At 36.0% G+C, this 25,778-nt stretch overlaps 3 protein-coding genes across 5 annotated transcripts; all 3 read right to left on the reverse strand.

Annotated features, from left to right (window-relative positions):
• Positions 1-557: 557 nt before the first annotated feature.
• pdcd10b (programmed cell death 10b) lies at positions 558-6,231 on the reverse strand. 3 transcript variants are annotated; one of them, XM_052128821.1, is made up of 9 exons: positions 6,098-6,231; positions 5,247-5,353; positions 4,983-5,036; positions 4,701-4,818; positions 2,090-2,216; positions 1,496-1,574; positions 1,264-1,346; positions 1,003-1,100; positions 558-799 (listed from the first exon to the last, which is right to left on the reverse strand). In XM_052128821.1, the coding sequence occupies exons 2-8, from the start codon at positions 5,334-5,336 to the stop codon at positions 1,019-1,021; spliced, it is 633 nt and encodes a 210-aa protein (XP_051984781.1). In that variant the 5' UTR covers positions 5,337-5,353; positions 6,098-6,231; the 3' UTR covers positions 558-799; positions 1,003-1,018. The 3 variants fall into 3 exon arrangements, with proteins under 3 accessions (XP_051984781.1, XP_051984780.1, XP_051984779.1); XM_052128820.1 differs by having other exon boundaries at positions 975-1,100; XM_052128819.1 differs by having other exon boundaries at positions 558-1,100.
• A 948-nt stretch (positions 6,232-7,179) lies between these two features.
• Positions 7,180-16,576, reverse strand: golim4b (golgi integral membrane protein 4b). The gene is given in 11 exon segments (XM_052129424.1): positions 7,180-7,447; positions 7,666-7,750; positions 7,855-7,935; positions 12,060-12,218; positions 12,221-12,395; positions 14,266-14,349; positions 14,521-14,603; positions 15,148-15,270; positions 15,449-15,530; positions 15,651-15,775; positions 16,305-16,576. Coding segments are annotated over 9 exon segments (1,131 nt in total). The 5' UTR covers positions 16,552-16,576; the 3' UTR covers positions 7,180-7,447; positions 7,666-7,750; positions 7,855-7,882.
• A 450-nt stretch (positions 16,577-17,026) lies between these two features.
• Positions 17,027-23,966, reverse strand: ptx3b (pentraxin 3, long b). Its single transcript, XM_052128984.1, has 3 exons — positions 23,674-23,966; positions 21,647-22,204; positions 17,027-20,299 (listed from the first exon to the last, which is right to left on the reverse strand). Exons 1-3 carry the CDS (start codon positions 23,804-23,806, stop codon positions 19,683-19,685), a joined length of 1,308 nt encoding a protein of 435 aa, XP_051984944.1. The 5' UTR covers positions 23,807-23,966; the 3' UTR covers positions 17,027-19,682.
• Between the last annotated feature and the right edge of the window lie 1,812 nt (positions 23,967-25,778).

A 25,778-nucleotide genomic window follows, 5' to 3' on the forward strand; every position in this document is an offset into this window, starting at 1 on the left:
TGGCAGATCTGTGGACAGAAATGTCTTGTTGATGAGAGAGTTCAACAGAGAATGGCCAGCCTGCTTTGAACTAATAAAGTCTACAGTAACTCAGATAACTGCTCTGTACAATTGTGGTGAGAACAATATAATTTCAGAATGCTATTCTGAGATGCGGGTAGGCGCTGTTTTGGCGGGACCAACACAATATTAGGCAGATAGTTTTAACATTGTGGCTGAATATACGTTTTGTGGGTACTCGTCATCTCAATATCAAAAGTGTCCCACTTTACCTGAATTCACCCAATACAAATATATGATGCAAAGGCTCAGAATTAAAGATGTTATTTCTTTTTAGTTTAAAAAGAAATATCATTATGCGTTTGAGCTACTAAATTAGATTATACTCAGCATCTTACAGCCCAGGATACCCCCTTCTGTCTCTACTTGGATATCACATAGATCATTAAAATTCCACTTAAACACACAAAGAGTCCAATATCGCTTCCATTAACTGTGCATCTTAATGTACATTATGGAGCAGACATCATAAAAGTAGTGTTTTGAACTTCCTTGGTGCATCTCTGGGGATTTATTAAGTGAATAAATCAAAACCTCCTGGAACAGAGCATATTCAAAAATTCCACATTTGTAAATTATTTATTGAACATTTATAACCAAATATCTGTTAAATACACAATTTTTATTTCTTATTCTTTATGCCCAAATATCAAAGAAAGAATACCAATATTTACACTTTGAATATGGAATGTTGCATGACACTTTAAGGCGCAGTCTTTTGGCTTTCATTTGATTGGAACTGTGAAAGAAAAGGTAATGGAGCTGTCAAGAATGTTGAAATAATGATAAACTAAGTAAATTAACATGTTTAGTCTTAAACTTGTCATTTTATGTTCCATCAAATGAAGCAAGGTTTATAAGTTATACTTTCAAAAGTCAAAATAATAATATTAATAAAATCCTTTGTATATTACATATAACTGGTTTCACACTTCTGCATACATCACAGCTTTGCCTCCTATGCGACAGTTTTAAAGGTCTGCAGTATCAAGTTAGTTTGGTGGATAAGCCTGTTGGCACTGATAAAGACATGTATTGCCCTGTGAGTGAGAAAAGGAAAAACGTCAGAGCTCAGGACATAAATTGGCTGCTCATTTTTCATTGAGAAATGCACTTTCAGCTTACAAGTAATGAAGATCTGTAAAACTACCAACAGATGTCTGCTTGGATCAACTGTCACTGCTTGCTTGCTTGCTTACTTACTTTCCATCTTTGAAGTATGTTTTCAGTGTATCACTGAAGCTTTTGGAGTACTTCACAAACTCCTTCTTTTGATGTTCAAGTGCCTGGAAATAAGAAAATTTCTCCACATTAACCAATTCAATTGTTAACTACAGCCACATTCAAATCTCGCTAATGCAGACTAGACAAGAATTTTGTCCCAACATGCAGGTACAACTGTGCACGCTGTTTCTGTGAAATAAAAAATGCTTACCCTACGATTCTGGTACTGATATTTCTTAAACACATTGTTGACTGTGTCCAGCAGCTCCTTTATAGCACTGGCTATGTCTCTGTGGAAATCAGCATGAGGGTCAGGAGTAATGAATACATTTATGAACTGAAAGAAGCATTGACTCAGCAGTCAGAGAGTAGAGAATGGGCAGAAAATAGCAAACAGGTCCCATTAAAATGTCTACTAAACTTTTACATTTAGATATCTCCTGAGGTCTAGGTATCCATGTTATTGACAGCTTTGTGAGATTGCTTAGTTGATTAATCATTGGCTGATTACTTGATTCATTCTAAAACACTAGTCTTTATGGAAGGCAATAAAGGGGAAAAATCCACAAGCTTAAATAGCATTTAGAGAGTTATCATTAACGCTTACATCCAAAGCAACTTACAGTACAATTTGTATAGGGACAATCCCCCTAGAGCAAGCTGGGGTTAAGTGTCTTGCTCAAGCAGACAATAGTGAGATCTCATGGATCGCTCTTTAGAGAATTCGACCCTGCAGCATATCTATTACAGACAGCTCTTTACCCTCTATACCACATAAGGTTAAGACAAGGGATGTGATACTCACTTTATGGTCTGTAGAAAGCGCACTCTGTCGTTGATCTCATCTGGGATTTTACTTAGGATATGTTTGAGGGCTCTTGCTTTCTCATTCAGGTCCTGGAATTCTTGCTCTGGTCTTTCAATCATGTACTCTACAAAATATGTTAGAGTTCTTACAATGAAGTCATCTTACACACACCTCACAGGTTCCAATACTACAATAGTGCAAATGATCTAAAGATTTTGTACAGTGAAAGGGACTTCTCGGATTACTGGGAAGGTAGATCATCATTTGCATTATTTTGAGTGTTATTTTCAGTGATAGTTTACCCAAAAATGTAAATTCTCTCAAAATTTACTCACCCTCATGCCCTCCCACATGTGATCAACTTTCTTTCTTCTGCTGAAAACAGATAGAGATTTTTAGAATATTTCAGCTCTGTTGGTCATCACAATGCAAGTGAATGACTACCAACATTTTGAAGCTCAAAAATCTACATAAATGCAAAAAAAAAAAAAAAAAAAGAAAAAAAAATGTGAAAGTAATCAATTTCACAATTGTGGAGATTGATTGTAAAAAAAAAAAAAAAAAAAAAGATCAACATTAAAACAGTTTAACAACTAGACTCTTTTGGCTTACTTTTATGCATTCACTTTGTGCATTGTGAAGATCATCAGAGCTGAAATATTCTTCTAAAAAATCTTAATTTGTGTTCAGCAGAAGAAAGTCAATCACATCAGGGAAGTGTAGGATGTTATAGGCAGAAGAATTAACAATTTCTATGCAGAATGGCTTAAATATAGAATCTACACTGACATTCTCCTGAGAAATAAAGATATTCAGACTGGTGCGGCTAGTTTGAATTTCTGGCATCTGGCAAATCTTAACTGTCTTAAATACAAAGGACAGATCTGTCAGAACACACTCCTAGAAAACCCCCCATAACTGGCAAACACATTCCAAGAGGTAGATAAATAACCATCGCCATGGAAACCCGTGAAATCACAGAACAAAGACATTCCATGGTTCTTCAATATAACCAACTGTCTACACTTAAAATTATTATACTAATCATGAGGAACGTCTTCTGCTCAGCAGCTCACATGAAGCTTAATTCATGAACATTTGACATGGATTTTGGATTTTTCTCATTTCACTTCAATCCAGGATACTAAAAATATGGACAAATGCATGTTTCTCATAATGTGTAATGTATTGTCCATGTTGTAAAACCAATGAATTAACCATTATAATTTTGAATCAGGTATTTTTATGTTTTGTAACTAGCACATTGAATATTCATGAAAGTATGTCATGTTTATGTAGAGAAAGTTGATGCTAACAAATAGCATGTCTCTTGCACCGATTTCATTATACAAAAGTCAGGATAAAAGCATGTTCACTTTTTGAGCAGGAAAACTGACAAACCATAGAACAAAGGCCATAAATTAATTATCTTAAAGAGGACAGAAATTACCATGTGATCCAACAAAAGACTGATTTGCTCAAGATACCTTTGGGTGCGGCCAACCTCAACTCAACAAAACCTCCCCGCCTAGGACAAACTCTTCTCTCTTGGCCCTTGGATCGTGCTCTTCTCTTAGCCTTTCTTCGGCGCCCCTCTGCCCAGGTTCCGCAAAATGTAGTGTTCAGGAAAGCTCGAAACGCAAAGTTCCAAAACGCTCTTCTCTTTGCTACAACTTACACACGTGAAGGGGAGTCACGAGTCTCCCTTGCGGGAGGCCTCTCTTCACAGTTCCATCTGATCATTCCAGCATCTAATTATCTGGCGTCCACAATCTTTTTTTTCTTATCCCCTTTTCTTCCAATTTTGAATGCCCAATTCCCACTACTTACTAGGTCCTCGTGGTGGCTTTATGTTCATCTATGTGTGTTAATTACTTTGATGTTGTAGATAAGAAATAGTTTTGTTTGTATTCAAAGAGGATTTGACTGTGGTATATTTTGATAAATAATATTATCAATATTGATGCTTAAAGATCTATGCTCCATGCTCAAACAATATTTTAACATATTTGTGTTATTATTTTCAATGGCCTTGAGAATAGCATTATTCTAAAGAGTTAACACATGCATCATATTAACTCAGTGTGGCCGAGTGATAAGTACACCTTAATTATTTCAATATTCCCCAAATTAATCAAAATTCCCTTCTTGAACTAAAATTCCTTACATATAAATTGTAAGCAGATACAATGAGCCTGTTATATTACATATTTAATGGTGGATAATTTTTAGCAGATTTTTTTATATCCTTCATATAATGGTGGTCAAACACGGCCAAGATAGCTAAACTAATTTACATATAAATCCTACATATTATTGGTGGATAAATGGGGGCATGTTTAAACCTGCCCGTTACATTTAGCGTTCCAATTATACAATTCTTACATATTATTGGTGATGAATGATGGCAGTTGTAAATATACCCTACCACAAAGTCGCACATTTCCTACAGAAGGCATGAGGGTGAGTGAATGATGAGGGAATTTTCACTTTTGGGTGAACTATGTCTTTAATGCTGGGTTATTCAGTCTCATTTCTGAATAACCCAGCAGGAAAGATGCTGTCTGAGAAAGAGGGAAGGTACCAGAGACATATGGTGTATTCTTACCCTCCACATCATCTGCAGCCATGCGCAGTAGTGACTCTGTGAAGTTGATCTCCACATTCTTCTTCTCCAGGATCTTCATTATGATATCCTGAGTGAGCCCTGGGTTCTCTTTTTCTGCCTTTTGAGAAAGAGAACATGAATGTTAGGCATGAAACTCCTCTTTTCAAACAGTAATATATTACCATATGATGGCATGTCACATCCAAATAATTTTATGGATTTCCAAAGTGCTGATGAAAGACACATTCTTGAGGAATTCAAGACATAACCAGAAAATCTTACTTTGATAAATGCTGCACGCAATGTCTGTGCCGCTGACAAGTTTATCCTCTCCAACTGTCGTATAAAATAACAATATCAGATGACATGGTACATGACCACACTTTTAATATTCACAAAAAACTATTAAAAACTGCATATTGGGGAAGACTGAAGGGTATGTGAAAATACCTAATTGAAGACAGGGTACATTACCACACTTTTAATATTCACAAAACACTATTAAAAACCGCATATTGGGGAAGACTGAAGTATACGTGAAAATACCTCATTGAAGACAGGGTACATGACTGCATATAATGTCATGGAGACTATCGAATTTGTCTCAGCTTCATTCTTCAACTCATCCATTGTCATCCTCAATGGAGGGCCCACTGCAGGTAAAAATGGGCAACTTACTTGCAGTTATCCCAAGAGACCTGTAACCTTCTTTAAAATAATATAATCTCTATTACAAATTATATATATATATATATATATATATATATATATATATATATATATATATATATATATATATAATATCTTTATTAAAAAACTGACTCTTTTCGAAGAATTTAATCCAAATACAAATAATAAAATATATATAGCATTTTATACATTGGATAGTACATACTAAAGTTGTTTACACCAGTGAGTAGGAACTGTGTGAGCGATGCATTCCATCAAAGACTCATGAAGACCAAAACTGTTTCATGTAAGGCGTGTCTTATTTCAAGGTCCAATGTAATCTACGCTATGTAATTTAACACCTTGGTTATTTTTGTTGACGAAAACAGAAAGTGTACCTATAGGGTGCCGTGGTTAAATTACTTAGCCTGTAATACCATCCATTACAGGGGATGTATATCAATCTTTAACGTATTTACCCAGTGTCTTTATTTCTAGACAAAATTTCACTTTTTTTCTTCCAATTTATTTAGGTTAAAATGTAACAGACTTTGTCCTGGGGTTATTCAAGCTTTACTTTAGTGCTTAAAGTACAAGTTAGAAACCTAGCGAACACTCCCAAAGGCAGATAGTAGCAAGCTGGCTATCAAAGTCAACAGATAAATGGGGCCATCTCGACGTTCGTCGAGGTAATATGATAAAAACACAGCCTCAGCATGAAGAAATACCTGCTCTCGCCTTCCTCTGTAAAGTCCCACAGCGGAGAGGTAATTACTAAAGGATTCCGTAACGCTCAGAGGCAAAGGGGAAAAAAAATGCTGTATATTTATCAACGTCGGAAGTCGGAAGTGTTCTGCGTGAGCTGTGAGAAAGGTGACGACTTCCGTTCCTTGGCCAATCAGCTTGCGCGGTCTATTGGGCGTTCGCTTTAGCTTTTATTTTATTTATTTATTTATTTTTCATTTGTTGCTTCAGACAGTTCATTTAAGCTTATGCAAATGTTTTAAGAAAGTTGTTTTTTATTTATTTTTTAAAATCATTTTATATGCAAAACAATAAACATACAACAACAAAATATAAAAAATAATAAGAAGAAAATGCAGTATTAGCATATTTATAAATAGGGGTGAGTAATAAGGGGAACTAAAAAAACAAACTACATGAAAAATTTCCAAACTACATGAAAAATGTACAGAATAGCATGCGTATATGTATACCACATTTGTATTTTCTGTCATAAATGTAGATTCATATTGTTTTCCCACTATTTCACAAATTATATAAAAGGTTCCAATTTAGAAGCATAAAAACTGCATAGGATGTTAATTCACAACATTAGACCTGATAGTATAGTTTAATTAGAAAGTTATATTTTTTATTCTGTAATAGGAAAAGACAAGGTGTGCATGAAGTTCTCTAATATTAGTTGTACATCTCAACAATGGTTTAAAAAAGTAACATTTGAAAGATTTAAAGCATTTGCAGTCTGTAATGCATGCTCCACTCTTCCTCTGCTTCTTTGTCTTGAGCTTGATTCTAAATTACTATTAATATGTGAGGAAATCATTTAAAATAAAATTATCTTTCAAAACTTATTTCAAACCTTAAAATTCTCTAGTATAGAATTGAGGGGTATTTTGAAAAGAAATAATAATTGCTTTAAAAAATCATTAAAATGGACACAAGCAACTTCTTTTATTCAGCAGTATACCAGTTCATTGCCCTAGTAAGATTGCACCAAAAAGATACAATCCTTTGATTAAATATAAATGCTGACCAAATTATCTGCATAAGCAGTTGCTTCGAAAAAAGTGATCACAGTTGTTGCACTTTAGCTTCTATTTTGCCACTTAATCTTGTTTTAAAAAGCTAATAGGGAGTTTGAATGTTTTAAAGTCAGAAAACATTGTTGCTACCAGTCAAAAAGGAAAGTGTAAAACCTCTCTAGAGGCAGTTTCAGTCACATCCCAGGCCTTTGATTGGTTTCCATAAGATCTTCTTCATCCTCTTTTATCACTTTTTCTTGGAAGCTCTCTTTCAGTTTCTGCTTCTGTGTTTTCATTCAGGCTATAATGATCCTGAAACAATTAATTATTCATGCAGGTGTTATGACATTTATGATTTTCAAAATGCACGGTGTAGCCTGGTTTTACACTACATATATAACATTCTAGTGCATTTACATTCTAATGACATTATACTTTGACTCATACAGAACAAAGTTAAAATTCTTCTCTACATTTTTCACTACTTGTGTAAGATTGATAGGAAAAGACTTCTTGAGCATTGGACTGACCTCTGCTTCATTATACGCTCTGAAGGGATCTTCTTCATTCTCTTCCTCCCCTGCTCTATTCTCTCTATCACGCGTCAACAAGAGTCTAGTAGAGGTTACAGTGAGAACAGGGGGTACAAGGAATTTTTCACAAAATATTTTATATCAATTCCTCTGCACACTAGTCAATAAATGCATGTGTTTCCTCACCTCATCTTCTATATTATCCTCATATCGCTCATCTTGCTGCTCCTCTTGCTGCTCCTCTTGCTGCTCTGGATAGCCTGTCACCTATTGAAAACAAAATGTAATCCTGTGATACAGTGCATCAGTATTCTTTCAAGTGTTTCATACCATTAGATTTCATTCTTTTGCCTGACAACTACTAACAGGTTTTTTTTTAAACAAAAAAATAATAAAACAATGATTTTTCGACATTCATTTGATATTTTCAAAGCTGAAGTGTGTAATTCCTATGCTTCTATCAGCACAAAATGGAATGGAAAAGATAAGGAATGTTTTCAAACAGGTTTCCTGAATGCCCTGGTCTTCCATTGGTCTAGCAAACAGACAGTCCCGCCCCAAACTTACTCCATTGATTGAGCCAATGTTGTAATGTTGGGCCAGGATGCTCAAACAAACAGCAATGTTTTGATAGTATCACAGAGACAGTGTTTACACTTTTCAGGATAATCATCTCATTGGTAAAGTTTCTCAAGACAAACTTTGATATTGGCTTGACAAAGCCTTGGCTGAAAGTTTAAGATAGTTTTAAAAGTTTGAAGATTGATGTTATATAGACATTGCAGTTAGAAATTAGAGAGAAAGAGAGAGAGCAAATTAAAGCAGATTAAAGGCACTGTGTGTTTGTTTACATTTGAATTTTTGATAGAAGGTGTTTGAATAAACAATCATTCTGTTGGCCCATATAAACATTCCGTCAGTGTAAAGACCTTTGCACACCAAAGGCGACGTGATTATGAGTGGCGAATCGCTGAAAAATGTCCCTTTCACATAGAAAACCAGTGGCGCAAAAAGTGGGTATGCGCTATATGCAGTGCATAGGGGCGCCGCACCATGGGGGCGCCAAAGCGATGTTAAAAAAAAAAAAAAAAACGAAAAACAATTCTAATTTATATACGTTTTTATAAATTTATATAAAATTTATATAAAAGTTATATAAGTTAAATATAAAAAAGTTATATAAATTTTAGAGGACTAACAGGCTAAAGTAGGCGCTGGCGCCCTCATAAGATTCCATCATATAATTTATTTTGACAGAAGGGTAAAATCGTGACGCGAGCGCTGAGTGAGCAGCAGGAGTGAGTTGTCGTTAAAACTCAAAGATGGATAAAGCAAAAAAGCTGTTGGGGGCTAAAAACAGAAAAAGAAAGAGGGAAAAGGAGATTGCATGTCAAGGGATGCGACAGCAGCTTAATAAGTGGATAGTGAAATGCAACAGGTAGGATTTAAAGTGTGACGTCTGTGCTTGGAAGCTCGCAAATATTCATGTTAACAGACTAGCTAGCATTTGCTAAGACTGGGAATGTAGCAGCCAGAATATGTAGCTAGCTTAGAATATGCAAAACCGAGGTTGCTGAGCTGAAAACTGAAAAATATAAGGTAGCGATAAATGTACGATAAATGACAAGAATCTGGAAAACAACTAATGCAATATCTCTGGTTTACCATGGAATCATGCATAGATTTGCTAGCAAACTTGGAGGCTTGCAAATATTAATGTTAACAGACTGGCAAGTGTTTGCTAACTTAATGCAAAATAATGTTGCTGATATTTACATTTAGATTTTGGTTAAACCATATGGTAGGGTCACGTCTCTCTCTCTCTTTAAAAATCTGTGCTATGTGTGTGTGTGTGTGTATGTATGTATATATATATATATATATATATATATATATATATATATATATATATATATATATATCGATGCAATACTAGATAAATGGGCAAGTGAAAAGGCATGCCATGTTACAATTTAGTAGAAACTAAAGAGCTTTTTGAATGTTTGGTAGCAACATTGTTACTTGGATTGGGCATCGAGAATCGGTGACTGACTAGTTCTAACTGTTTATTCTGTTTGTTAAAGTTTATTCTGTTTGTAACTTTTTATTATTGGTTAACATTGTTAATAATATATATATATATATATATATATATATATATATATATATATATATATAATTGTTGCTGAAATTGTTGCTGCATACCCCTCTAACACTGGGTAGTTGCGCCCCTGTAGAAAACCATGATAGACATTCACATAGACACCGTTACAATAGGTGGCTCTAATCGCTAAACGATTTTACCCCGATACGGTAGGTGGAGCAAAGCACCTTTGAGCTGGTATGCCATTTGACCATACTTTAATAGATACTTTAATACTTAACTGCTGTCAATTAATGTAATGTAATGTAAATGATAAGTACAGCAATAATGATTACATTATTTTTTTGGAGACACCACCACATTTTTAGCAAATAAGGCATTTTGATACAAAAGAGATTTACTGTTTATAGAGTGCAGACAGTCACAGTAACAGTGTGGAGCGGAGGGGGGCGGGGCCGGTCGGAATATCGTGCGCCCGGTCCCCAATCAGCCTGATGAGGCGCGCGAGGGATAAAGGCGGCCGGTGACGATGGTTCGAGAGAGAGAGAATTACGGACATGTCCGTCATGTGTGTTTGTTTATGTGTTTAAGTTTCTCATTAAAATATAATTTATGTTGACAAGCCGGTTCTCGCCTCCTCCTTGCCCATCCTTCAACTGTGTTACAAACAGTATTAGTATTATAGATATTTGGTGAAGAAAAACACTTCAGATCAAAAGATGTTTATTAAAAAGGTGATACAAAGGGAAAGATGCAAAGATATATATTATATTAGAAATATAGAAAACTCACGTGTGATTAAATAAAAAATGTCATTAATAAATGTCAATATAAAGACAATCTACATTAGATCAGATCATTTTGCAAGGCAATTTTGCAGCAATATTATTTGATGCAAATGAAATCCGCTGAGTTCAGAATTGCATTCTACCATACTACTTTTACAGATATGGCAGAAGTAGTATGAGTAGTATGGGTAGTATGCAATTCTGAACTCAGCGGAAGTGTATTTCATTTGCATCAAATAATATTGCTGCAAAATTGCCTTGCAAAATGATCTGATCTAATGTACATTTATCTTTCTTATAATGGTTGTCGAACCCGACTAATTCCATTATAAATTTCCTTCCATAATAATGATGTAGAATAAGGACAGTGTAAATTAATTACAACTCACATACTGTTTTCCTACATATAATGGTGGGAGAATTGTAGCACTTTAATCCATACTGTGTACATTTATAATGCAAAATTCCCTACATAAATCAGAAATCATTATGTAAAGTTATCATTTTCCCACAAACTTAAAGGAATAGTTCACCTAAAAATTTTTTTTTTTTCATCATTTACTCATTCACCCTCATGCACCCCAGATGTGTGACTTTCTTTCTTCTGCAGAATACAAAGATATTTTGAAGAATAGTTCGGCTCTTTGGGGTCATTCAATGATGTGAATGGTGACCAGAACTTTGAGGCACTAAAAGCACATAAAGGCAGCATAAAAGTAATCCCTAAGACTCCAGAGGTTAAATCCTTGTCTTCAGAAGCCATTTAAAATGTGAGTGAGAAAAAGATCAACATGTATTCCTTTTTTTTTTACTATAAATCTCCACTTTCACATTCTTCTTTTGTTTTTGGGCAATTTGCCTACTGGTTGGGGCTGGTTAAAGGTGGAGATTTATTGTGAAAAAGGACCACCTGAGCTAACATATTTAAAAAAAAAAATTGTATTTGTTTTCTGCAGAAAAATTAAAGTCATACACTTCTGGAATGGCATGAGTGTGAGTAAATGATGAGAGAATTTTTATTTTCAGGTCAACTATTCCTTTAAAAGCTAAATTTTGAGTCAATTCAGTTTGATTACCAAGAATGGGCATTTGGCTATATTACTATTTACGACTGCATTTTAGTAGCTCGGTCTAAGATCTCTTAGCCTAAAGCTATAGCTCATCCAAAAATAAAAATTCTGTCATCATTTAATTACCCTCATGTTTTTTCAAACCCACATGACTTTCTTTCTTCCATGGAACCCCGAAGCGGATGTTAGGCAGAACAACGCACTCAGTCAACATTTACTTTAATTCTGCTGAAAAAATTATGCAATGAAAGTGAATGGTGACTGAGACTAACATACTGCCTAGCATCTCATTTTGTGTTCCTCAAATAGAGAGATTCACATGGGTTTGGAACAACATGACAGTGACTAAATAAGGACAGAATTTTCACTTTTGGGTGAACTCTCCCTTTAATAAAATACAGCACATTCAGGAAAAAAAATTATCTTTACCTTCAGCAATAACTAGATCCAAAGCCTCAAAGTATCCTTTGGTTCTGTGGAGCACCTCTGTCTTTGTCTGTTTCTCCAGGGTTTGGCTTAGTGTGTTTCTGAGGTTAATGCTCAGCTCTTTTGGATTTGATAAGGAATGTTCCAATGCTGCCTTTTCCTCTCATCCTCTACTCCTCTATCATTTGATGTGCTTCTTTTCTCTTTCTGTCCTTTTTCTTCTGCAAAAGCTTCAATTTGAGACGGCTGCTTCATTGCCACTTTGGTCTCATTGTTATTTTCAATCTCCCACACACCTTGAGGGGATAACCCATTTCGCTTAGCCTCATATCCCTCTACCTGTAAAGCACAAACATCCATAAGACCAAAGAGTGGTGTGGCTTGATGATGATAAGACACTCGCATTATCCATATAACATTATTTTGTTACATGAGTAATCTCATCTAGAAGCTAAAAAACTAGCCAAAATGGCCTACTACGAATATATACTTAAAACAACAATATATATATAATTGATGGCGAATGTGAAGACCAAACCTTCATTGATACAGTAGGCCACCATGTTGCAAAGACTAGCACTGCTTATTAAACATCTGTTGTTAATAAGTGATTTTCTTGTGTACCTGATGAGGCTTATAATGCAGTACTACTTTTTGGCTCTTTTGCCTTTTTCTGTGCTTTACAGTCTCCAGTATATGGCTGTGTGCAGTAGATAATGTATGAATCTTGGCTGCTTGGTCTGCAACGGATGCTTTATTGTGATTCTCCTTTATTCGCCTCAGTTCTTCCACCTACAGCGTTAACATTAAATAAAGATGGAATTAAATTACTGTGATACTTTCTGATGTATGGATATGGTAAAGTCAAATGGGAAAATGTACTGAATTCATAATGTGACATATATTTTTCTAATATAAAGTATCTAGTATTTCAATATACTGTATTTTAACCTTCATAAATAATTGTTATAAATAACAAACCTCAGTTTTATTTCTGGAAATTGTATCTTTGCAAAGGAGGTCTGGTCACTGAAGCACTTTCTATAATAATGCAAATTGTATAAGACATAAATACAATATTATTCATAAGAAACATAAATATATACAGCCAGGGCTAGTTGCCCAAAAGAGGAGATGGCGCTTGGAGCTTTTTTGTAGACAACTTTAAAAATAAGCCTTCCCTAAGAAATATTCACTGGATTAAAAAGTGTGACAACTAGCTGTAGTCTCCTTTACAATCAAATTTTTTCGCATTACATGATGTCACTGCAGAGGCGATATGCAATGATATGTAAGGTGAGGGTATGGTGTATACTATACATAGTTTTAATATTAGGATGCATCTCACAAAGGCATATAGCGAGTATATTCATATATTCAATCAGCTCAAAACATTTTCAGTCACTGATGTCAGTAGGATGTTAATGACTGGCAAACATGCATCACTCACAAGGTCAACTGTCAGGATGGGAACACATCTGTAGTCATTACATCTGAAGCTGAAACTCTGAGGCACAGAAAAAGATTACCTGCCTTTACGTATCTTTCACATGTGCAATGGCATAGATTTGGCTTGAACAAAATGGGGTGTTGCATGTGAAACATGGGGGGGGGGCTGCTCTTGTGCATTGCCTCCACATTTTGTCTAACTGTCTCGTAGGGCAAGATGGCAGTTGCTGAAGCAGTTGCAGCCAGTCAGTTATGTGGAACTAATTGCTATCAGCAAATGTACAGCAAGCATTACTATGATCAGTAATGAACAATACTTTCTCACATTATTAGTAATCATTCATTAATAGTAATTAGAATTTGTTTGTGGACAGCCAGGTTTAAAAGCATTGTAGATAATAGTACATTTACATTACATTTATGCATTTGGCAGATGCTTTATCCAAAGCAACTTACAAATCCCTTATTGGAGGGACAATCCCCCTGGAGCAACCTGGAGTTAAATGCTCAAGGACACAATGGTGGTGGGGTTCAAACCAGTGTCCTTCTGATTATCAGATTACCAGTTATGTGCTTAGACCACTACACCACCACCACTCCCACTATAGTAGATATAAATAATAACAAATTGTTCCGTTATTGGCAGAGTTCAAATGTTGGTCCATGCAGTGGCAGAATGTAATAAACTCCAAGTGTTATACATGCACAAATACATCCTGATCACACTAAATATAAAGCAGCAGTCTGGACTGTGTATTACCTGGGCTGCAACAAGTGAATTTTTATGGTCTTTTAATGTAAGTGTAAGACAATCTTTTGTAGCTTTCAGGTTATTGTGCTGCTCCTGAAATGGTAAGGAATCACTATTTTAGTATGTTAGTCACACAATTATGAGAGACATCAATTATCTTCCCTTTTCCACAATGATCTTTTCTGAAATACTGCATGCAAATTCAAACTCCCTTTAAACCCAAATCACATATTATATCCCAGAATCTTTTGTACTTTCTCTAACCTGCATGTCAAGTTACTGTGTGTAGATGTGCTGATGAGCTTTCCTCAGCAGTCTGTTCTCCTCTTGAAGATTGTACACATTCTCTGCAAGGGAGAATTCAAGTGATAAAGGATTCTAGCAAAGGTCTACAATAGGGCTGCATTTTAAATAGATGGAAAAGGATCTGACGTGAGCCTAAAAGGAATAATTCACCCAAAATAAAATATTCTATCATAATTTAATCACCCTTATGTCGCTCCAAACACAACTGACTTTCTTTCTTTAATGGAACACAAAATCTGTTCATCGCACAAAGTATTCAAATGTCTTAAGAAAGCTTGGATTATAGCACACGAGAATGGACAACTTTTATTACAATTTTATGGTGTTTTCCTTTTCTTTTTTCTTCTTTTTTTGCTTTGCCAGACTGATTCCCCATTCACTTTCATTATATGGAAAAGAGCAGAGACAATATACTTGAAATGATATATCTCTTATTGTGTTACACGTATTAAAGAAATTCATACAAGTTTTGAAAAACAGAGTAAGTATGTGTTGACAGTTTCCATTTTTGGGTGAACTACAGTATTCATTTAAATGTGAGGACTTAAATATGTAAATAGGAATAAGAGTAATATACTGGATTACCTTTTAGTCTGGATATTTCAACCTCCTTCTCCCTCTGCAGGTGGTCCATTTCCTGCCTGTGCTCGTCCAGAACATGTTCATGATCTTCTCCTTGATTCTGGTGCTTCTCTTGAAGTTCAAGATCGCATTACAGTAGATAACCAAGAGGAGAATTATTGTTTTCTTTTACACAACATTTCACATAACTCTAAAGAGTTGTATCGGATACAGTTTCAAAAATTCATACAGTGTATACAGTGTTAAAGTTTGCATACATAAAGCATTTATAATTACATTTTAGAAACTTTTTAAATTCTTTTCAATAACTTCCATAAAGATTTCCATCTCACCTTCAGAATTTGTTGCTCAGTCTGCAGAGCTTTCAGTCGACTAGTCGAATCTTGCTGTTAGGTCAAACCAAATGTTATTATTGTGCTTAGTTATTATGTGCATCATAAAACCATGACAGCTAAAACAGCTCTGTCAGCCCAGTCATGTTTACATATTATAAGTAATCAAAACACCTTTTTGTATATTTGGAAATCAATGATTGTGCTTATGAACAAGACATTACCCTCTTTGGCCTTCTTATGTTCAAGTCTCTCTGTCTGGAGGGATTTTTCTAGTTTAGAATAATGCTCATATACCACTGAAGACAGAGAAAGAGAGAGAGAGAAAGTCAAAAAAAATGTCAAATCTCAATGACCCTAAAATTAGGTTTCTATATGCAATATTTATCTCTTTATTTGTTTCTTTTGATTGTGTAGTGAATAGGACCACATTTTCTTGACATTTTTAGTGAATCACCTATTGACAACAAATGCCATCAAGTGAAAGCAAATCAATAGCATAACTAAAGGAACCAACATTGTGTGTGCCAACAATTCAATTATTATATGCCAGCTTAATAGTATTCTCAATATAATATAATATAATATAATATAATATAATATAATATAATATAATATAATATAATATAATATAATATAATATAATATAATATTCAGTTCTTAATAATATGCATTGCGAACGAACTTTTATGATAGGCTATTATGATGATTATATGCTAATTAAACCGGGCAAAGCATTTTCAATAGATATCTCCACATAATCTGGCAACAGATGTCACAAAGCAATCCAATAATCCATAATCAAACTAATGCAAAGTGCCATATGACCTTTTCATTCATTTCGTTGCTGCTGTACAGAAAATGACTCCTGGTGCTGTTGGTACTTAAATGCCGTTGCCTCTGTCTTTTTCAGCTCTTTATGCATCTCATATGAGATCATAAAGGCGCACATCGTCCCGCAGACAAAGATGAGAAGTAAGAAAGACTGAAATATTCTTCTTTGTCTTCTCCTTTCTCCACCATCCTCTCCTCCTTGGGAGTTGTCGGTATAGTCCACTGTAAGCTGTATATGCATTTTTCTGTCCTCGCGATGCTGTCCATTAACAAATCCTTTATCATACACCACTTATCATGTTAGTTCTTATTATAGATACTTAGTCCTTACGTGAAATGTTGCCTTCATAGGACAAATTTCTGTGCATAAGATGTTTTCTAATCTTTCATATATGTCATTCAGAAAGAACCATCACTAGCTATAGTTGCCAGTTTGTTCTCCTCAACTCCTCCCCTTTGAGGACAGTACCACCCAGAGGCCAATGCGCAGACGTACCACATTTCAAATTTTCAAATTTCAAAACTCAGTTTTTGCTCGCTTGTTGAAAAGAAAAACACAATGTATTTCAGAGATGAAGAATATTTTAATGTGCACCACAAATTAATCCAAACGATGGCAAATAACTGCCTACAAATACAGTTTCAATGAATCTCATGATGGAAGATTCTGAAAGTTTAAACTGAATGAGAGCATAGCCTTGCCCTGATTTGTTCTTAACTTGTTGGAAGTACTTAACTCTTCATTCTTATGAAGGAAGTTGTAAACAGTTTTGTATTCATCTTTACCATAATCTATTTATGATTAACATGTATTGATTCGGCTGTAAATCTTTTACAGTATTTTAAACTAAACATCTAGGCTACATTAAGTCATTCTTCAAAATCTGTTTAATTTAAAAACTAGTTATTCGCTACTCATTAATTTAATTTAAAATCAATAGCAATATTCACCAGGCCGAATTACAGAAAATTCCAATTTAAAGTCTTAAGTTCAGATAACAATTTATATATTAGATAGGATGAAATTATGTTGTAATGGTTAAACCTTGTTGTTATGCAGAAAAGGCAAATTAATACATTTCATCAACAATTTTTATATAAACAGTCCAGGCCACTAGGGTTGGGGAGTAACGGAATACATGTAACGGGATTACATATTTAAAATACAAAATACAAGTAACTGTATTCCACAACAGTTACGATTTAAATCACTGGTAATTAGAATACGGTTACATTCAAAAAGTATTTTGATTTCTGAAGAGATTACTTTGCAGAGATTATTTTGTTTCATTTAATATTTAGTTCTTTCAGATGGAAAACATTTATTTAAATGATGCGATCCAAAGTGCATTTGAACAGCTGTGAAACACTTTCTTATGATGTGTTACATTCCTACGAGCAGACAGAGAAATAAGTTTGAAGTAAGTTTGGAGCAGAAGAAATAGAAATAAACCTTGTGTAAATTGTCAGGTTTACACTAAGCTAAAATGCTATTTCTTGCCATTTTACATGCACATATTACCAGGCATGATCATATTTTTTATCAATATAATTCACATTGGATCATAATTTTTTTTTTTCTACTAAGACCTTTAATATTAGAGCAAAAATCGTATTCTTGATAATAAGTTGTGTATTGTTTTCCTGTAAAAACCCTTTAAACAAGACCAATTTGATTGATCTTGTTTTTGAAACATCACTGCATAAGATATTTAGGTTTTTCAGAGAATTTATTTGTAACATGTGTATTTTGTCTTACTGTACTGGCAGAGTTTTTATAGTCAAAACAAGTGAAAAAAAACCTACCAGTGCTGAAGAAGTAATCCAAAGTATTTGAATATGTTACTTGTGTAATCTAACGGAATAAGTTACAAATTACATTTTACAGCATGTATTCTGTAATCTGTAGTGGAATACATTTCAAAAGTAACCCTCACAACCCTGCAGGCCACAGTCTATTGTAGTGTCTCTATTATTAAAAAATTTGGTTAGTCAACACAAGAGGGTTATTATGACCTTATGACTCCCAAAGCACTGGAAAACACAGCTCATTGTAATAAACATTTCATGTACCAGGGTGTAACTTAATAGTTGCTGTCACTTTGGCTTTGGCACACGCCTTGCTTGGGTTCTTTTTGTCTCATTTGTGGTCAGACTGGACCAACCGGCAATAGTCATATTAGAATAGCAATGCAGCAATATGCCAGACAACACTGTACATAATTGCACATAAACTGCAGGAGAGGGAAAATCTGATTCTAGTTATTGGTGAACAATGTAAACAGGCATGTCCAGCATGGTGCTGTAAATAAATGCAGACTTGCCCCACCTTTAGTCATTAAAATGTAAATTTTAAACAACAGAAACAAATCTGCTATTTGTAAACCATTAATTAGGCTCACTGAGGCACACCACAATAATTTTTTAGTTTGTACCATTTAATATATTTATTTACATACCAATGCAATTCTCTTGTTAATACACTAAAACAAAAACAAAACATTTGCTATGTGTACAGTATTTAAAGGAACAGTTCACCCAAAAATATAAACATTCTCTCATCATTTACTCACCCTCATGCCATCCCAGATGTGCATGACTTTCTTTCTGCTGTAGAGCAAAAATTATGATTTTTAGAAGAATATTTCAGCTCTGTAGGCCCATTCAATACAAGTGAATGGGTGTCATGTCAAAATGTTGACACGCTAAGAATAATTTAAGGGCAGCATAAAAATAATCCACAGGTCTCCAGTGGTTAAATCTATATCTTCTGAAATGATATGATAGGTGTGTGTGAGAATCAGATCAATATTTAAGTACATTTTTGCTAGAAATTCTTCTCCCTGCCCAATAGGGAGAGATATGCATGAAGAATGTGAATAACCAAAAACACAAGAAGAAGAATGTTAAAGTGAAAATTAAAATGGAGACTGACTGAGCAGGGAGGAGAATATTGATCTGTTTCTCAACCACACCTATCAAATCACTTCTGGAGACATTGATTCAACCACTGGATTCTTATGGATTACTTTTATGCTGACTTGTGTGCTTTTTGGAGCTTCCAAATTTTGGCACCCATTCACTTGCTGAGCTGAGAAGTTCTTCTGAAAATCACAATTTGTGTTCTGCTGAAGAAGGAAAATCACACACATCTGAGATGGCAAAAGGGTGAGTAAATGATGAGATCATTTTGGGTGAACTATTTCTTTAAGTTTTAATAGCAGTGCTCTTTATTTGGAATGAACAAGAACTAAAAATGCCACATAGCCTTCATCTGCAAAGCAGTGGCATAAAACATTTAGGTCAATACAAACTCATTGAAACTATACAATATAATACTTCTTCCTCATAATGTACTGAATATTTGCAACCTCAGTTGACATACTGAGCACCTCCATGTGGAATGATCACTGAGACACCCCATCCAATAACATTCCCACGATTATCACATGACCCATCTTGTTTGGCGTACTCTTTTATCCTTCCTGCTTCCAGCACATGGTCCCACATGTTCACGCCTGTCATCTTTCCTGTGAAGGCTACCGATGAATCCAGATTTTGGTAGTTACCCAACCAGCTGCGCTCCTGCCCTAGCAGAATGAATCCATCAGCAGGCAATATGTACCCCTCGGCTACTCCAGCGACACTGGCAACTCTCTGTCCATTCAGCCACAAAGTGGCTAGCCCCTTCTCTGAGCTCCAGGCTCCGCAGACGTGTGCCCACTGCCCATCTGTAACTAGACTGTGAGATTCCACTAGATGGGTCTCACCACCCACCGTGAGGAGCACAGAGCGCCCTGCCAAGAGTAGCTGGAGCTCCTGAGGGTTTCTCCTGGTGCCATAAGAGAAGAGCACTGTTCTGTTTAGAGATTGAGTCACCTTAGCCCACATGCAGATTGTGAATGACTGTAGGGAGATGGACTTGGAGGGTGTCACCTCTGCAAAGATGTGTTTGGAGCGCATTGGAAATAATAAAGCCATTTCACAGCCTTTAGATAAGAGACAGAGAGAGCAAAAATTAAAGGTTCATAAGGGTACAAAGCATGCAAATGAGTAGTTGATTCATAACTGGTTTTTGTACTTTTTTATCAACACCAAGACTATTAACACAGAGAATAAAAATGTTTACATAAGGGAAAGGTCCTGTAAAATTTTCTTTTTCTTTTAAAAGGACAGTGCATCAAAATATGAAAATTCTGCCATAATTTACTCCCTCTAATGCTGTTCAAACCCATATGATATGATTTTCTACCATGGAATACAATAGGAGATTCTGCCTAACATCTTCTGTGGACCACAAACAAAGATATTTGAAATATGTATGATATGTTTTTTGCCATATAATGTAAGTCAGAGGGATCCATAACCTTCAACCTCCAAAAAGGACAAAAAAGCAGCATGGGGGCCTGGGTAGCTCAGCAAGTAAAGACGCTGACTACCACACCTGGAGTCGCAAGTTCAAATCCAAGGTGTGCTGAGTGATTCTAGTCAGGCTTCTGAGCAACCAATTGGCCCGGTTGCAAGGGTGGGTAGAGTCACATTGGGTAAACCTCCTTGTGGTCACTATAATGTGGTTATCACTCTCGGTGTGTTAAATTGTGTGCGGATGCTGCAGAGAATAGCATGAGCCTCCACACGCGATACGTCTCCATGGTAACACGCTCAACAAGCCATGTGATAAGTCGCAGAGGCAACTGAGTTTCATCCACCACCACCCCGATTGAGGCGAGTCACTATGCCATCACGAATACTTAGCGCGCATTGGGAATTGGGCATGTGAAATTGGGAAGAAAAGAGGAGAAAAAATAAAAAGCAGCATAAAAGGAATCCATCCAACTTCAAAAGTGTGCATGAGCTTGAATCTTCAAAGGAGGCTGCAGATGTCAAGAATAAGGACTTAAATTTTGGTCTGTTTCTCACCCAAACTGAACACCAGCTTCAGAAGATTTGAGTTCACCGTGTGAGTTGATTTTTTTTTTGCTGGCTTTATGTCCTTTTTAGAGTTTGAAAATTCTGGATATGTATGGACAAAATTGATTAGCATCAACAAGTTCCCTTAAGTTTGGTACCATTTTAAATCAGACTTTTGCCCTCCCTAGTTCATATTAAATGGTCCTGTGGTGTGACAAATGCATTTTTTTTTAAATACAAATCTCTAAAATAACATGAAGCCATAAAAGCTGCATCCAAAGCAAAATGCTGTTTAAAATCATATTAGATGGAGTATAGCATGCCACACTGAAGGACATATCAACTTCCTAATGGTATTTCATATTAACTATCCACACAGAGCGGTTCTCAGCATATCTTTTCTAACAGCTGAAGCAAATATTCACCTGAAGGCATATAACGCTGTGCAGTTGCTCTTTGGAAAAGGGCTAGCTGGGCATGCACCCTTTGTAGATCTGCAGCGGTGGCAATCAGTGCTCTCTCCAGATTCCCGCTATCAGTACTGCTTGCCTCCTCTTCCTTTGGGTAGGTTGGTAACGATTTCATGGCCACTTGTGTCAGGCCTACTCCTTGCAGGAAGTTGCTCTCAAGTTTGGTGAGACGTGTGGCCTGGCTCCTGCTGAAATGGAGAAGCTGCTGGAATGTTTCATTGTTTTGGGCTTGAAACTTATCTAAAGCCTCTCTGAGCTGCTCAGTGGCTCTGTCCAGTTTGAGGTTCATCTGCTCCTTTATACATTTGCAGGTGTTCTCTATGGCTTGGACGCATGCTTTGTTGTTGTTAGAACTGAGCTTCTGGAGTTCCTTCCATAAGGCATTCATCTCCACCTTAACCATGTCTTCACTCTGCTGCAAGATCATGTTTTGCCTCATCTGAGAGTCCTCCAGCAGGATAAAAAGTTTGTCCCAGCGTGAGACGTCTTGGCAGGGAATTTGCGTGGCTCCTGCTGTGAGGAGAGATGGTGAATGTTACTTCTCTGTGTTGGAATGCGAGGTGACATGATCCTTCAGAAGGTAAAACCAATCACATGTTATAGCATGAATTCTAACCAAAATCTACTAAAGGCAGTGGTGGCTCAGCAGTTAAAGCTCTGGGTTACTGACAAGAAGGTCAGGATTTCAAGTCCCAGCACTGCCAAGATCACACTGTTGTGCCCTTGTGTAAGGCCCTTGACCCTATCTGCTCCAGGGGCATTGTATCATGGCTGACCCTGCGCTCTGACCCCAGCTTAGCTGGGATATGCAAAAAAAAAAAGAATTTCACTGTATGTGTTCAAAAATGTATAATGCATGAAAAAAAAGGCTTCTAAATGTAAAAATTATACACCTTTAGGCACCTTTTGGAGATCCACATTTTGTCATGATGGAGGAGCCCTCTGTACTACCTTTGGGCACCCTTTCAAAAAGTTTATTTCTTTGAGTCACTTACAAAGCCAAAGTTTACAATGCTTAATGGAACACATAAGTTCCTGCAAGAACTCTAAAGACTGTCAACATTTCCTCCTCAACCTCATTAAGGAAAGGTTTTGTGGCAATTCAAACATGTATTCAAGTTCCATGAGCGCACAATTGAGGCACTTTCAAAAGAGATTCTAGAGAGTTCTCTAAAGGGTTCCACCACTGTGGCATTTTGAGGAACACTGATAGTGTTTCAAGTACCTGTTCGTTTTTACATTTAATTGTTGAATACAGATATTAACAGCATTAACAGTTTAGAGTTTTTTTTGTATTTTCTTCTTCTCAGCATTTGTGCAGCCTCACTACGATGAAAAAATATTAACCTAAAAATGTGCTTCATGTGGTAACATCTAAATTAATTGGTTGAAGTCAAAAATATGATTTAACATCCTTGAATGAACCGGAATACATGAGGTTACAACAACAAATTTATTCTTAAAGGTTAGATCAAGTAGAAATAGCTCCTTAAGGTACAGTAACAATGGTAGGTTACTATTGTTGCAGTGTATACAAAGACAACTCTCAGAGTCTAGTTCTATGAAAATAAATAGCCCTGTGACGTTCATTTAACTGGTTGGTTAATATGTTCAAGTTTCAGGCACAGGTTTGCAAGAGAGTTTGTCAGTGGAAATGTATGCAAATGTCAAATGTCATGAAACCTGTCAAAGCTTTTGTATTTGTGAAAGCTATGGTCTTGACATTGTACTTTTATAGCATTGTGCATTACAACACAGATGCCAAACATCTCAATGACAAAAAGTGCCTCATTTTAATTATATTCACCTTATTTACATATATACATACAAAATGGAATTGGACTCAATTATGAGAGACACACAGTGCTGCTTTGAAAGAGGGTTTCACTTTTCATTTAAGAAGCAAACATTTCTAACATTCATAAATAAAAATGTAATTATGAGAGACCTCGAAAAGACATCTGGAATTGTGACATACTTACTTTGTTGGTGGTCACCATTTGTGATTACGTTGTAGTAGGGATCAGAGTAATCCTCTCCATATTCATAACCAAATACATTCCCATTCAAAAAGCAAGACAGACAGAGGGCTAACATTACCCCAGGTGCATACATTCTGATGTTGATGCTGGTATGTATGTTTGCCTGCCTCTGAATGTAACAAGATTATTGTTAAGTAAATCAGCTGTTCCACTTCAACTGTTTCCCCCTGTGGCTTCTTCCTGTGTTGTTCCTGAGCAATCCTTTGGCTACCGTCCCACACTGAGCTGCAGATCTGCCTGGAAGCCCACTGAGCACACATGAGGCTGAGCAGGCTCTTTTAAACTTAGCACACAGAGAAGGGGTGTAACAGTGAGAGCAATACTTTGTTGGAGGTGGGCAGCATATGTTATGTAGTCAAATGTCAGAGCCTCCACTGATGGTTGGGCTAGAAATTGTCATATGGGTGTTGAAAAGGGTCCCCCCTTTACTGAGAAATCTGTGTCAGGTATAGGTAAAGAGTAGAAAGAGAAACTTGGCAAAGTCTATTGGGAGCTTTCCTCTTGCTTTTATCCCTTGCCTTGTTCAATACTCCTGTGATTTTCAGGAGTTATCTTGCAGAGTAGACAAGCTACTCTGTTCCTGATCTCCATTTACAAGGTCTTCACTCTGAAAATGTCTTCATAAGAGTAAATTATTCTTTTACATCAGGGGAATGACAATGGAAATGAAAGGTGACCAGGGACAGAGCAGCTTGGCCATTCTGTTTCTTTCCATGGGAGAAAGAAAGTCATATGTGGTTTGAATGACATAAGGGTGAGTAATTGAAGACAGAATTTTCATTCACGGGTCAACTATTATAAGTTTTCAGCTCTTTGAATATAAACAGGTTCTGTAAATATTAACTTTGGGAGCATTGGAGCATCAAATCTTCTAACTTGAACTGATTGGCCAGTTTGAAGAAAGAGAAAAGAGCCTTGGGGAATAATTGTGCAAACAAAATGTTGAACGTATTGAGGGGCATTACCAAAGATCTCCAGGCTCAAAATAAACAGAATATTTAAGACTGTCATGGTTTCTGTGATATTTAGGCCCTTAGGCAAAACTGTTAATAACATAAACTGCTTAATAAACACTAACCCTAACCATAATAAACAAAGTACAAAACAACAATGTAATAACTTAGCTTTCCAGATGTCATACTCTTGAAGCTAGCCTTTGAGACATCATTTTCTGTGTAGCTGGTGGGTTGAAAATAATCACCAGAGGATACAAAAATGTCTTTTGGGGGTTTATTCTGATGGCTGTTTGTTAAAAAAATAAGGAAAAAAAAGAAGAAGAAAAAACAGTGGTCGATGGGGCCATATAATATAAAATAAATAAATAAACTATGGGACTGAAATACAAAAATGAAATATGGTTCAACAAAATACGGTAGAGGCTAATGTTAAATTAAAACACGCAGGGCATTAGCCTATCCACATTAGATGGCTGCAACCCAACCCGGGGCTCTATGAGGCCCAAGAACCGGGTTAGTTTTTCAAGTAGGAGTTCGGGTTCAGGTTTGTAATTAATGAAAAAATAAACAGGCTTACCAAACTTGTTTTGTGCACACACTCTCACTCACAGACACGCACAACTCAACAGATGAGTTAGGGGCCGTTCACACCAAACTTATTTTTACACGTGTCTGTTCTGGTTTCCAATAGTTTTTATGTAAACACATGCTGGATGAATGTCTCTGACTGTTGTGTGGTGTGTCGCTGTGTCTTCATTGCCTTGTGCAGGACTGGTGCTGTTAAAAAGAACTTCAAATTGTCAAAAACGCATGTCGAGACACCTGTGCTCTGTTTCATTCTTTGCACTGCATCTAGATTGTTTTTATGTGTTACAAAGATTCAACTTTCTGAAAAATTTCAGGCTGTAGTTCAAGCTGTAAATAGGGGACTGTTGCATTGTTTCATATTATTCCAGATTGTTCTGAACCAAGCAAAGTTTCAGCACATAAACGGGAAGTCAATGCTTTTTTCTGTTCTGTGCTAGTGTGCTGAGTGCTAGTGTGTTACAAATGTTGCCTATATGCTTACATAAAAATATAGCCTATTGC

Source organism: Xyrauchen texanus, chromosome 6 (genome assembly GCF_025860055.1).
Source record: "Xyrauchen texanus isolate HMW12.3.18 chromosome 6, RBS_HiC_50CHRs, whole genome shotgun sequence".
Taxonomy (NCBI): domain Eukaryota; kingdom Metazoa; phylum Chordata; class Actinopteri; order Cypriniformes; family Catostomidae; genus Xyrauchen; species Xyrauchen texanus.

Bases quoted from the DNA above. Each gene is read 5' to 3' on its own strand.
- pdcd10b (XM_052128821.1), bottom strand. From the start codon at position 5,336: ATGACAATGGATGAGTTGAAGAATGAAGCTGAGACAAATTCGATAGTC. The intron at 5,037-5,246 runs GTATTTTCACGT...TTTATACGACAG, and splicing joins TGTACCCTGTCTTCAATGAG to TTGGAGAGGATAAACTTGTC. The intron at 1,347-1,495 runs GTAAGCATTTTT...TCTTATTTCCAG, and splicing joins ATCAGTACCAGAATCGTAGG to GCACTTGAACATCAAAAGAA.
- ptx3b (XM_052128984.1), bottom strand. From the start codon at position 23,806: ATGTATGCACCTGGGGTAATGTTAGCCCTCTGTCTGTCTTGCTTTTTG. The intron at 22,205-23,673 runs GTAAGTATGTCA...CTCTCCTCACAG, and splicing joins AAATGGTGACCACCAACAAA to CAGGAGCCACGCAAATTCCC. The intron at 20,300-21,646 runs GTGAATATTTGC...TCTTATCTAAAG, and splicing joins ACAGCGTTATATGCCTTCAG to GCTGTGAAATGGCTTTATTA.